General features: G+C 38.5%; 1 protein-coding gene across 4 annotated transcripts in view; it reads right to left on the bottom strand.

Annotated features, from left to right (window-relative positions):
* KCNT2 (potassium sodium-activated channel subfamily T member 2) overlaps positions 1–12671 on the bottom strand; it is a 614388-nt gene that overhangs the window by 370668 nt on the left and 231049 nt on the right. For all 4 annotated transcript variants that reach the window (XM_075182645.1, XM_075182644.1, XM_075182642.1 and 1 more), the window contains exon 3: positions 561–663. In XM_075182645.1, coding sequence (XP_075038746.1) covers positions 561–663 — 103 coding nt within the window. The remainder of the gene's footprint in view (positions 1–560; positions 664–12671) is intronic.

The following is a 12671-nucleotide window of genomic DNA, read 5'->3' as shown; positions in this document are numbered from 1 at the left end:
AATATGATGAGGAAACAACTCAGGCAGTCAGTGAGCTGCAGCACTGACTGTCCATGGTTGGCTAAGAAGCTTGTATAGAACTATCAAGTAGCAGACAGAAATCCACCAGGGAATCCCTACACTCTTTTTAAAGTCCCTTCTCAGTGCATTAGAAGAAAGAAGCCATCAATGCTGAGACTGGATGTGGGACAGCAGTTGCTTGTGTTTTGTTCTGGATGTTATGTTAATTGCTTGTTATGATATATTTAGAATAAGGAAACTTTATTTCTGTTCATCCGAGGATGGTGCCTATATAGTTATTTTGGCTCAAAATATCCCTTTCATTTCCTTCTTATGCTTGTCAGGCAATTCACACTTCTAATATCTGTAATAATTTAAAGTAGCAAGTTCATCATTCCTTATAATGCACTTGTTTTTCTTATGGACACTGAAATGATGACATCAGAAACAAACCAATTATTAGCCATGGCATTAGAACTCATAATTTATACAAATATAATTTACATTGGTTTATATGTACTGTATATTAGCATGACTTGTGCATTAAATACATTTATTACCATGATCCTTTTACTTCAGATGGGTCATCCAGGAGGACACGAAATATATACAACATACAGCTTAGTAGTTTGAGTGAGAAATTGAACAGTCGGATTCTGAGACCTATAGTAGAAACAAGATAAAATAGAACATTTTATATAGTACTAGCCTGCAAGTAACAAATATTATAGAATATAACACAATATGCATGCCTAATTATGTGAGTTTGATATTAGTAACTGATGACACTAATTTTGCTTCAGTGGTTTTTATTATTGAAATATTAATTTTAGCAATGGAGGGTAACAGTTATCACAAAGTCACAGTTCTTTAACACTGCAAAAATTATTGTTTACAGATACTCAGGAATACAGGTAACATTTTCACAAATATTTTCTTTATAAATTAATCCTCCTTTGTTTTATCGACACTTAGACTTACCATTATGACTACTTAAGAAGAGTAGACTTCCCACTTTGGTTTTGATGATCTGTTTTTGGTAACCCACTAAAAACATATTTCAGATGCAACAATGATACTTCTAAGCTTATTCATACTTACCAACTTTGAATAGTTGGTTTCCGGGAGCCTGTCATGGGAGGTGGGCGTGATGGGGGCGGGGCTCCAAAATGCTCGTCATTTTGAACCCGCCCCCGTGACATCAAGACGCAAACCGCGTCATTTGACAGCGGGGGGCGGGGCCAAACGCCGCGATTCACCGGGAATCGCTGCGTTTGGAAGCTAATTCTGCCCACTTCACTAGGAAGTGGGGCACTTCCTAGTGAAGTGGGCAGCTCCGGGAGATTGCCACACTCCCAAAATGCGGGAGTCTCCCGGACATTCCGGGAGAGTTGGCAAGTATGAGCTTATTTGTAATGCAATATTCGAAATCATTGTGATTCCACATAGGGGCTTGGAATATTAAATAAGAATGTTATTGTCTTTATCTGCAAAGTTCAAACAGAGAGTCACAGTACAAAACCCCTAGCTCCTGCTTAAAGATGTAATAGATATATTTTTGCACCTGTACATCTGTTTTTATGGACACATGGACGTAAAGTAGGATGGCATATCTTGAAAGGTTTGCAAATAATTGCATAGTATAATATGCCAGCCTGGTCGACCATGAGCTGCTCTGAGCATTCCATACATAAAGTAGGAAAGACATAATACACCTGTTCTAAAGCAGAAATGCAAAAACTAGATTTTGTTTTATGGGACAAAATATTGTAATGAGCTGGAAGGGGTGACAAATGTGTTTCCAAATGTGGATGTGTGTTCCGAGCCCTTTTAATTATGCAAAATGGATCCATTTGTATATCCCATGTCGTGGCAGTAAACTTTCAAAACCTTTCGTACAGTGTTGATACATTTTATAGGAAATATGTTAGTGTGAACATAAAAACTAATATATTCATTTTGACACTACAAATAAAGACAGCCATAAGTTATACAAGGCATATATGAAGGTCAAACACGAATGTATTTACATTAATGGAAAACTTCAGCATAAACTTTTGGCATTGCTACCCTCTCCCAACTCCATCAGAAACTAAGTCTAGAATTCAGAGGCTGACCTCCAGATTGATCTAACTAGCGAACAATCGGAAATTATTTTTGTTAACTTATTTAAAATGTCCAGATGTATGAACCATACAGAAATGATGATAAAATTAATTAACAGGCTGTATCTCACCCCGACCCGGCTTCATAAAATGTGGCCTCCTCAGTCGAAATTCTGTTGAAGACAATGTGGTATTCCAGGTGACATAATGCATGTTTTCTGGAATTGTACTCTCATACAATCGTTCTGGGTAGAGATTTTTAAGTTAGTAAATAAAGTTATTGCCCAGACTCTCAATCCTGCCCCTGAAGTTGCGCTATTACAGCATTTTCCTCAGGAATTTCCACCTTATGCCAAATATGTGTTCGGACATATTTTGATCTCCGCAAGGGTTTCTATAGCGCAAAGCTGGAAGTCCCCACTCCCACCTGCGATAAAGAAAGTAGTGGCCAAAGTACAATATAGCTTTGAAATGGAGAAAGTGGGTATGCCATATTCTACTGCCCCTTCCTCCCCATTAATGAGATGGTTTAGCTGGCATGAGTATGTAACAGAAGGTGAAGAAGCGCCCACGGCTAAATCAATAGATATTCCGCCCCTCCATTCATTTTCGCTTAACAAATCTCCTCATAGGTCTCCATAGTCCTCTTCAGGTGGCTTGAATATAGGATAACCGTCTTCTATCTCTTTTTTGGGTGTCCAAGTGGCTTAAAAGGTCCATGAATACTTAATTTGAGTGTCCTATAGATATTGTATTGTTTGGTATGTTTCTCCCCACTATGTAACCCCCCTTACCCTTCTTGCTTTTTGTCCTTCCCTTCCACCTCCTTTATTTTCTGTACCCCATAAATTTTGAAAACTAATAAAATACAATTGAAGTTAAATTAATGGAAAACTTTAGTTTAATTAGGGGGACATTTAAATTTGTATTTTTTTTTTTTACTTATGCATTTCGGTCAAAGCCAAAATTCAGTAATATTTTGTGTAAAATGTCAATTAAGTAAATTAGGTGCAATTGAGCATTGAAATTTGCTGCACTACCATTTTTGCAAACGATAATTGAATCACATTGTCTACTTGAATTTTGGAGGATGAGATTGGATGGGCCCTATCTGTGTAGAGTTTATGGACCTCATTCATCAAGAAACGCAAACAAATGTATTGTGCTTGTTTTTTTTTTAAACACACTTACATTGAGCATTCACACCTCTGTATTCAATAAAGAACAGATCTGAATAAATACCAGTTGATTAATACTTATTCAAATGTTTATAGTCAATACGTTCCTTGATGTACGGTACCAAGCCACTTATGTGACGTAAAAACTAGTGCATGTAGCAGTTTGTTTGGTTTGTATTTGCTTCTCATGTTAATTCACTATCAGACATATGTTTGTGCACAATTAACAGAGGAACGCGTAGGAATGCATTTTCTTCCTTACACTCATGTTTTATTTGATCATAGTTATTATCATAATTTCATATTAACCCTGCTTATTAACCCTTTGTACGATGCAGTATATATGCTGTTTGTATGATATTGCCTGATATGGAAAAAGCATATATGATGATAGTGAGAGAATAATGGGAGAATAAGGATAATGGGAGAGTGGCTGTGCTGCCATATAATTTGAGGGGATAATGGAATAATGGCTGTGCTGCCGTATACTATGTGATTATAATGGCTGTGCTGCCATATACTATGTGAGTAATGAAAAAGATTATCACCCAAACAAACTGTACCTCATTTCTCACACTAATAGGGCATGAATTACTATACTTTTTATCTCTGGTCCTCTCATCACAGACTTCATTATTATAGAAAATGTGTTGTAGTTAATGCCAAGTCAAAAAGGACAAATGTATTTCACATATTCAGTTATCTTCCAAAAGTGCCTTCATTATGGTACAAATGTACTAGTACACATAACAGACACACACACACTTTTTGCAAAAAATTACTTATTACAAACTAATTTGTATATTAAATTTAAATAACACATTCAAAATCAACTTTAAGAATTCAAATAATGTTTTTCCAACAGTTCGATATTTTTTTAATATTTTCTATTTTTTATTAAAAGATGGGCAGGTGGTATTTTTTTGACAAGAACGAAAAAAAAAATGTTTTACAATTGTAATCTTATGATATTTTGTAAACTTAGAAAAACTTAGAAAGACTCATCAGGAGTCTAAACACTTTGGAGGAAGGGAGTTATATGACATTTGTTTGATATACCCTTCTAGGAGGATTCCATCTGAATAAGACATATCCTCTTGCGTTATCACCATCTCGGGGAGACTAACAACAAGATTGATAAGACACTGCATGTTTACTTCTGATTCTGGTTCCTACATATGCAAACCTTCCATTATATGAATTTTGTGAAAATTAATGTAATGTGAGTGTAAAATCTTTTTAAATATTAAAATATCTGGGAGATTAAAACAATATTTCACTAGATATTTTACTTTTTCTCCATATCACCTATCAGGGCCCCTGATTGGTCCCCTGGCCCGCCAGGGGACCAAGCTATCCCCTGGTAGGCAGCGACCCTGATCGCTCCCTTCTTCGTTGGTGGGTGGAGCAGAACATTTTTTAAAAAAATACTCACGTCACCTCTGTGCTCCCTGTCTTCTCTCTGCTCTGTTTGCACTGAATGTCGGGCGTGACGTCATCACGCCCGACGTTCAGTGAGGAGTGCCGCAGAGAGGAGTTGGGAAGAAGACAGAAGAGAAGAAAGAAGCCGATTGAAATGGTAGTGAAAGAACGGAAGCAAGTGGGGAGAAGAGTGAAGGTGGAGCACGGCAGATTGAAGGGGGAGCACGGCAGAATGAAGGGAGAGCATGGCGCAGAGTGAAGGGGGAGCATGGCGCAGAGTGAAGGGGGAGCATGGCGCAGAGTGAAGTGGGAGCATGGCAGAGAGTAAAGGGGGAGCCCAGACAGCATGGCAGAGAGTAAAGGGGGAGCACAGACAGCATGGCAGAGAGTGAAGGGGGAGCACAGACAGCATGGTAGAGAGTAAAAAGGGGCAAAGACAGCATGGCAGAAAGTGAAAAGGGGCAAAGACAGCATGGCAGAGAGTGAAAAGGGGCAAAGACAGCATGGCAGAGTGTGAAGGGGGAGCACAGACAGCATGGTAGAGTGTGAAGAGGTGCACAGACAGCATGGCAGAGTGTGAAGGGGGGCCAGAGCAGCATGGCAGAGTGTGAAGAGGGGCCAAAGCAGCATTGCACAGGATGATGGGGAGCAAAAGCAGCATGGCACAGGGTGATGAAAAGGGGCCAGGAGAAGGGGGTGCAAAAGCAGCATTGAGGGTGTAGTGTGATCATAAGGAGGCAGAGCATGGTGATGAAGGGGCACAGTAATGTGTGTGTGGTGGCACAGCGAATACTATTACTTTAATGTTGGGGCTGGAGGAAGGCCTAAGTATTAATTGGGGGTCCTATTGATTTAACCCCAGGGCTGGTTGGAATTATCTAAATGTACCCATTATTTTTCCCAACATTCCAGGATCCAGACAAGCCGCAACTAAAGAAACCAGCAGCCACAGGTGGTAAAAGGGACAAGAACAGGTAGGACAGTCTGTCAATTGTTCTGAGTCTAGTGCAGGCTTGGCTAACCTGTGGCACTCCAGGTGTTGTGAAACTACAAGTCCCGGCATACCCTTTCAACAATAAGCTGCTATATATTGGCAAAGCATGCTGGGGCTTGTAGTTTCACAACACCTGGAGTGCCACAGGTTAGCCAAGCCTGGTCTAGTGGGACAATCCCGATTTTTGGTTACTGTTCTGCCCAATCTAATGGCAGGTCAAGACTGTGTATTCTTTATATACACACTGCATTCTTTATATACTACACTATGGTGCTAGCTGTCCTTTGTGGGCTGACCCCTCCCCCTCTAGTGTCTGGTCTCGCCTCTATGATGGCTGACCACACCCCCTTTGGTGGGCCCCTTGCGTTGCAGTCCCTCGGTGGGCCCTTCATGCCCCAGTCCGACACTTTCTCCTATACCTCTACGATGAGGAACTAAGACATGTACATCACAGATACATGATTTATCTTTATGATACATATTCCTGTATCATAAAGACATTTGCTGAAGGCTACATATAAAGAATAGTTCCTTTATGCTCTCCCCATGTTTGCATGGGTTTTCTACATGTGCTCCAGTTTCCTCCCACAATCCAAAGACATACTGTAAGGTTATTTGGCATCTGACGAAATTGACCTTAGGGTAGGGGACATAGATTTTAAGTTCCAGTAGTTCATGGACTGATGTGAATAACTAAATACTCTCTGTAAAGCACTGCATAATTTATAAACACTGTTTAGCTCACTTAATAAATAAATAAATAAATTAAATAAATGGTTTGTCACATACCAAAGAGAATAATGGTTGTGAAATTTGACATAAGAGTATGGGTATAAGCATGGCAGACTTACTTTTGAAGATATGCACTGTACCCTATTTACATAGTGCAATGGATATGCAAGCACAAAAGTCTTGATCTACTCAGCACATATCATGGAGCACGATTACACTTTTCTCTTAGGAGAGGCTTGCACAAAATAGAATAGGGTACGTTTTCAGGGAGGAAGAAACATGTCAAAAGGTACACTGTATAAAAGTGTAAGTATCACAATTAAGTTTAACCTCCTATCACTTAAGAACCCCTGTAATTGATTAAAACTTTTCCATTTTTCTCCTAAAATTTCTCCTACAATGCAGCTTGGAAGGCTTCATTTTTTATTTTCTGAACAAATACCCTGAACCACCTGGAAAGAAGGGAATAATTTGGGTTGACTGTACACTGGCATTTTTGTGCATCTGGGTAAGATCTGGGAAATGTTAACACTGAAAAGCAATATCCATCTATTAATGCTTATTTTAAAACATTAAATACTAATACATAAGTAGTTTGCTCATGACATAACAATTGCTAAGAGGATGTTAATAGAGGGATTTAGCTAGGGAGTTCACACTACAGTGTGAGCTTTGAGAACTGATGACCATAAAGCATATTAGCAATGATGTCTGTGACAAACACTGCCTCTCTCCGGAAGGGTTCATTTGTCAATTAAGCTCAGTCAGGACATTTTTTTCAGAGTTAAAGATTCACATATGTTCAGGGATATACACTATATGGACAAAAGTATTTGGCCATACCTTTTAATTATTGAATTGAGGTTTTTCAGTCAGACCTGTTGCCAGAGGTGTATAAAATCAAGCACTTAGCCATGCAATCTCCATTTACAAACATTTGTGATACAAAATGGGCTATTCTGAAGAGCTCAGTGACTTCAAGCGTGGTACCGTGAAAGGATGCCACCTTTGCAATAAGAAAGTTTGTGAAATTTCATCCCTGCTGGATATTCCATGGTCAACTGTAAGTTATATTATTAGAAAGTAAAAGCATTTAGGAACAACAGCCTTGATGCAGAAGACCACGTAAAATCACAAATCGGGGTCAATGACTGCTGAGACGCATGGTGCGTAAAAGTCACCAATGCTCTGCTGATTCCATAGCTTAGGCGTTCCAAACTTCCATTGGCATTAATGTAAGCACAAAAACTGTGCAGTAGTAGCTTAATGGAATGGGTTTCCATAGTTGAACAGCTGTATGCAAGCCTCACATCACCAAGACCAATGCCAAAAATCCAATGGAGTGGTGAAAAGCACACCTACACTGGACTGTGGAGCAGTGGAAATGTGTTCTGTGGAGTGATGAATCACGCTTCTCTGTTTGGCAGTCAGATGGGCGAGTCTGGGTTTAGCGAATGCCAGGAGAACATTACCTGACTGATTGCATTATGCCAAGTGTGGTGTTTGGTGGAGGAGGGATAATGGTATGGGGTTGTTTTTTAGGGTTTAGGCTAGGCCCCTTATCTCTAATGAAAGGCAATCTTAATGCTTCCGCATACCAAGTCATTTTGGATAATGCTATGCCTCCAACTTTGTGGAACAGTTTGAGGATGGCCCTTTTCTAGTCCAACATGACTGCGTACCCAGTGCACAAATATATTAAAATATATAGACCCTGGGGAGGGACATTATTCCCATTATCATAGGGTGACCTTACCCATAGGGCTCAACCTCTCATCAATAGAAATCAAGACAACCTGTTGCTCACACATTTAAGTCTATCATAGTGTTATTGTGGACTAAATTACTATTTGACACCATATGATTGTTTTCTGATGAAGGACCAGTCCCTCTCCATGGTCTATATATTTTAATTCACAAAATTCCTTTCACTTTTTCTTTACTTTTTTTAACAATAATTTGCCTACTATTAAGGATTTTTGAGTGCCTTTTTAATAGAAACCTTAAATAAAGATTAGTTTTAATCTCTATATCTTTTGGATTAAGAACTGGAGTGCTTCACTATTCAACCCTTTTCTCTGTTTCTATATGTACTTATATATATTAAAAAGAAGAACCCCCTCAGGACTGGACACATTAATTTGTTATTGTGACCATTGAGGATTGTCTATAACCTGGTGCGGAGCCAAACCCCTTTATATTATAAAGTGAAGATGTTGCCTATAGCAACCAATCAGATTCTAGTTATCATTTCTTTGGTACATTCTACAAAATGACAGATAGAATCTGATTGGTTGCTATAGGCAATATCTCCACTTTTTTATACTTTTTTTATGTTTAGTAAATATACCCCCAGGTTGTTAGCGAAATAACATAGTACCTTGGTGATGAGAGGAGGATTGCTGTATAGAAGAACTATGCGCAATGATGGAAAAGTTTGAGTACAGTTAGTGCTGCTTAAGATGCACAGAGTAATGGTCCTTCAGGGTCTTCATGATGAGCATGCACATCTAGTCACAGAGAAGAAACTGAACTTGGTGACTGACTGATTCTATTGGACTAGGATGGAAGCTGAAATAGAATCTTAATGCAAAAACTGCGGGATATGCATCTTAAGGAAGACTCACCGCTCACAAGCAGCACCACTGGTGAATATTGTGAGCAGTTGGCCTATGTAATTTATATGCATAAACTTTCTATCTGTCGAGTCTGATGAAAATAATGTGACCAATGTACTGGTAGTTACAGATTACTATGCCCAGGCTTATACCATCCAAGACCAGAAGGAAACCACATTCGAATGAACTCTCTGGGAAAAGTTTTTTGTACATTATCGGTTCCATGCATGCATACATTTTAATCAGTGAAGAGATTTTGAAAGCTAGCTAATTAAGAACCTATGTTGAATCTGCAGGATCAAGAAATCTAGAACGTTCCGCCCCCAGGTCGACTCACAGCCTGAAAGGTTCAATCGTACACTTCTTGACATGATGGGTCACTTTGAGCAGTAAAAAGAAACCACATTGGAGCAGGTACATCACTTATTTGGTTCACACTAATAATTGTACAATTATTGAAGCTACTGGCTAGTCATCCTATTTACTTATGTTTGGCAGAGAAGCCAGATTACCTATAGACCTGTAATAATTTGGAGAATACACAGACAGTACTGAGAGTAGACCACATCTACAATATGTATCCCAACTCAAAAAAGAGTTACAAGAGGTCTATAAATTGGCTGAAGAGACTGCTCGAAAACAGGGACTGAGAAACCGGTGGTAGTCACTTTAACGGTGCTGATAACACCGACAGTGACTACCACGAACCCACAAAAATTAAACTCACTTGCCTGACTCATAATAAATGATGACTGACCTTACCAATGACACAACAAGTCTCCGACAGTGTGATAACAAATCCCGATCAGCAGTAAGAACGGCAGCGTCTTTTGACGTAATTTTAAATTGCGACCTCTATATCATTCTTTTTAAAGCGGCATCAGCATTTGGAGGAAGAACAAATTTGTCAAATTTCAGAAGAAAACCCAGATTGTGCTAATCAAAAATTTTTAGAATTTGGATATTGTAGAAGTAAATTCTGAAGATGAAAATCCATGGAGAGGGATATTGAGCATGTTTTTAAGAATAGTAGGTCAGCTGAGAATAGACCAGAGAGAAGGGAGTGTTTCTTACAAATACCAGTATGTATTAGGATGTTTGCCATGAAGAGGTTGTACACACCCCACAAATGGGAGAGTTGAAAGAAGAAGAGATGAACAAAGCCAAAGATCCTGATCTCTACCATGATACTCCAGGGGGTGATCCTCAATCATTCACACAACCACAGAGAGATCATAGACCAGCATTATTACTGACGTTGACAGTTTAGGTGAAATATCTGAAATACCTAGAAACATAAAGAAATGTAAAGTAAAAGCTGAGTCATGTCAGGATAGAGTTAAACAGGGTGGCAGTGGGAGCATCTGTGAGATGTGTCAGTATAATAGTCAGGATGTACTAACAATACATTGCTTTGCAGGTGGTGCATCAGCATTGGAAAAATATGTCCACATGCAAATGCACCAGGGGGGAGAATGTGACATCTGCCATCAATCGGGGATTAAAAATAAATATAGAAGACATCGCTTTCTGGGACCACATATTTGAGAGTCTTTGCGGTCGGAAAGATATTGCACAATTGCACCAGAATTGACAAGGAAGAGTGTCAGTTACAGTGGAGAGAGGAGGAATAATGGTTTTACTGGACACCAGGGTGGGGGAGAGAGGAGACAGACCTATGTGAGGAAGAAATAACTAAAACTCTGTGAGGAGACAGATATATATTAATGAGATTGATCTAATAAGAGATGTATAAAAACAACCCTCTTGGAAAAGAAACAGTGAGAAAAGCAGTATTGGTATAATCAAACCCTGGTTCTTGTGAGTAAACCTGAGAAACTATGATATGCTTATATAACATAAACCTGAAGTGAAAGGGAGATATAGATTTAACACCAACATCAATATATATATTTATTTCACAGACTGTGATAGAGATATTTTCAAGATATCATCTGCATCATTATAAATATTTATTTCAGAGACTGTGGTATAGATCCAGTCAAAAGATCATCTGCATCTGTGAAAATGCTTATTTTAGAGACTGTGAAAAAGGTTCATTCAAATTATTATTATAAAGACTTATACCAGAGACTGAATTATATATCAATTTATCAGTTTCCATATAACATTAACCCCCTCAGTTTTTACATATCATTATAAAAAAGATCAAAAAATACATTTTGAACACAACTTACTGGTTTGCTGCAGTTGCTCTATGGTAACTTCTCAACAGCTGAGTGCTAAAAGCTACTCCTCCTTCAGCCCAGCCCACACCTTAAAGACCCTGAACATCTGCTGGTTATGAGCAGCATTTTAAAAATAAACATAGTTTTAATTAAGAGGTTAGCATTATCCAACTCATTCCATTTGCAATGCATCATGTAGTAACTCCTGATCCGCTGCTAGAACAGAATATACCTAAACGTCAAAGTAGCCAAAGGATTTTTATTGTCTTTACTTTTATTTATTTTTTAAAAAAAATTGTAACAGTGACTGTGGCAACACCACCTGAATGTTACACCCTTAGAAGGCCACCCTGTCAGACCATGCCTCAAGCTGGTATTGCTTTTATAGTAAGGTTCCTTATTAAAGTATCTACTGATCCTTGGTCTATGTCCTTAGTTCTTGGACTTTTTTCTGGTGTAGTTTAATATGTCAACAAATGTAAATATTTAAATCAAAAGGATAGCTTTAATTATTGTCACACTGCTGAAACAAGCAAAAGTACTCAAAGTGGATAACAAGTGGAAAACAGAATGAACTTAACTAATAATTAAGAGTATATCTTGATTAATCTTCCATAGTCATGTAAAACTATACTTACAAACAAATACATTTCAAACTAGTATAAATGGTGAATGCCAAATCTTAATTGCTGGTACTGAAAATTGTTAAATGAATTTCTCCAGGTGGTAGGGTTAATGAGATAATTGCAAAAATAGTTCAAGTTCATAATTCACAGATAGATCAGTAATTAACTAGCAGTAAAAGAGTAGTGCCATTAATGTATCAGTATTAGTACTAGTGCCCAGTAATGTGTCAATAGTAGTTATAGTGTCCAGTGCGATACCAGTAATATGGCAACAGTAGTAGCAGTGCCCAGTAATGTGTCTGTAGTTGTAATAGCGTCCATAATGTACTAATAGCCATGAGTATTAGCTTTGCCCATTAATGTACCAATTGTATTAATAGTGCTCAGCAATGTGATAGTAATAGTAGCTGTTGCAGTATTCAATAATGTGCTGGTAGTATTAATAGCACCCAAAAATATGCCAGCAGTAGTGCTCACTAAAGTACTGTAGTAGAACTCCCACTAACAATCCTTCACACTCATCTTACCGCGTATGACATTGTTTCCACCTCCTTCTCATCTGTTGACATGCCTCTAGTAATGAGTACTAGAGCTAACTATCACACCTCTCTTGATAAATTAGTAAACTGTAGGTGCATATGCAATATCATCATTAAGTGACTTGAAACACTGCACCTGTAGCTCTACCAACAACTCTCATTCCCACCCTGTGCCCCTGGTCAGACTTCCTGATCTACCTCATTCAGTGGCTGGAGGTAACGTAGAGAAAAAAAACAGGCGGCATTCTTGTACTGTTACATATGAACT

This window comes from Mixophyes fleayi, chromosome 8, assembly GCF_038048845.1.
Source record: "Mixophyes fleayi isolate aMixFle1 chromosome 8, aMixFle1.hap1, whole genome shotgun sequence".
Classification (NCBI taxonomy): domain Eukaryota; kingdom Metazoa; phylum Chordata; class Amphibia; order Anura; family Limnodynastidae; genus Mixophyes; species Mixophyes fleayi.
The sequence above is the reverse complement of the archived record's forward strand: the minus strand, read 5'-3'. Positions and strand labels throughout refer to the sequence as shown.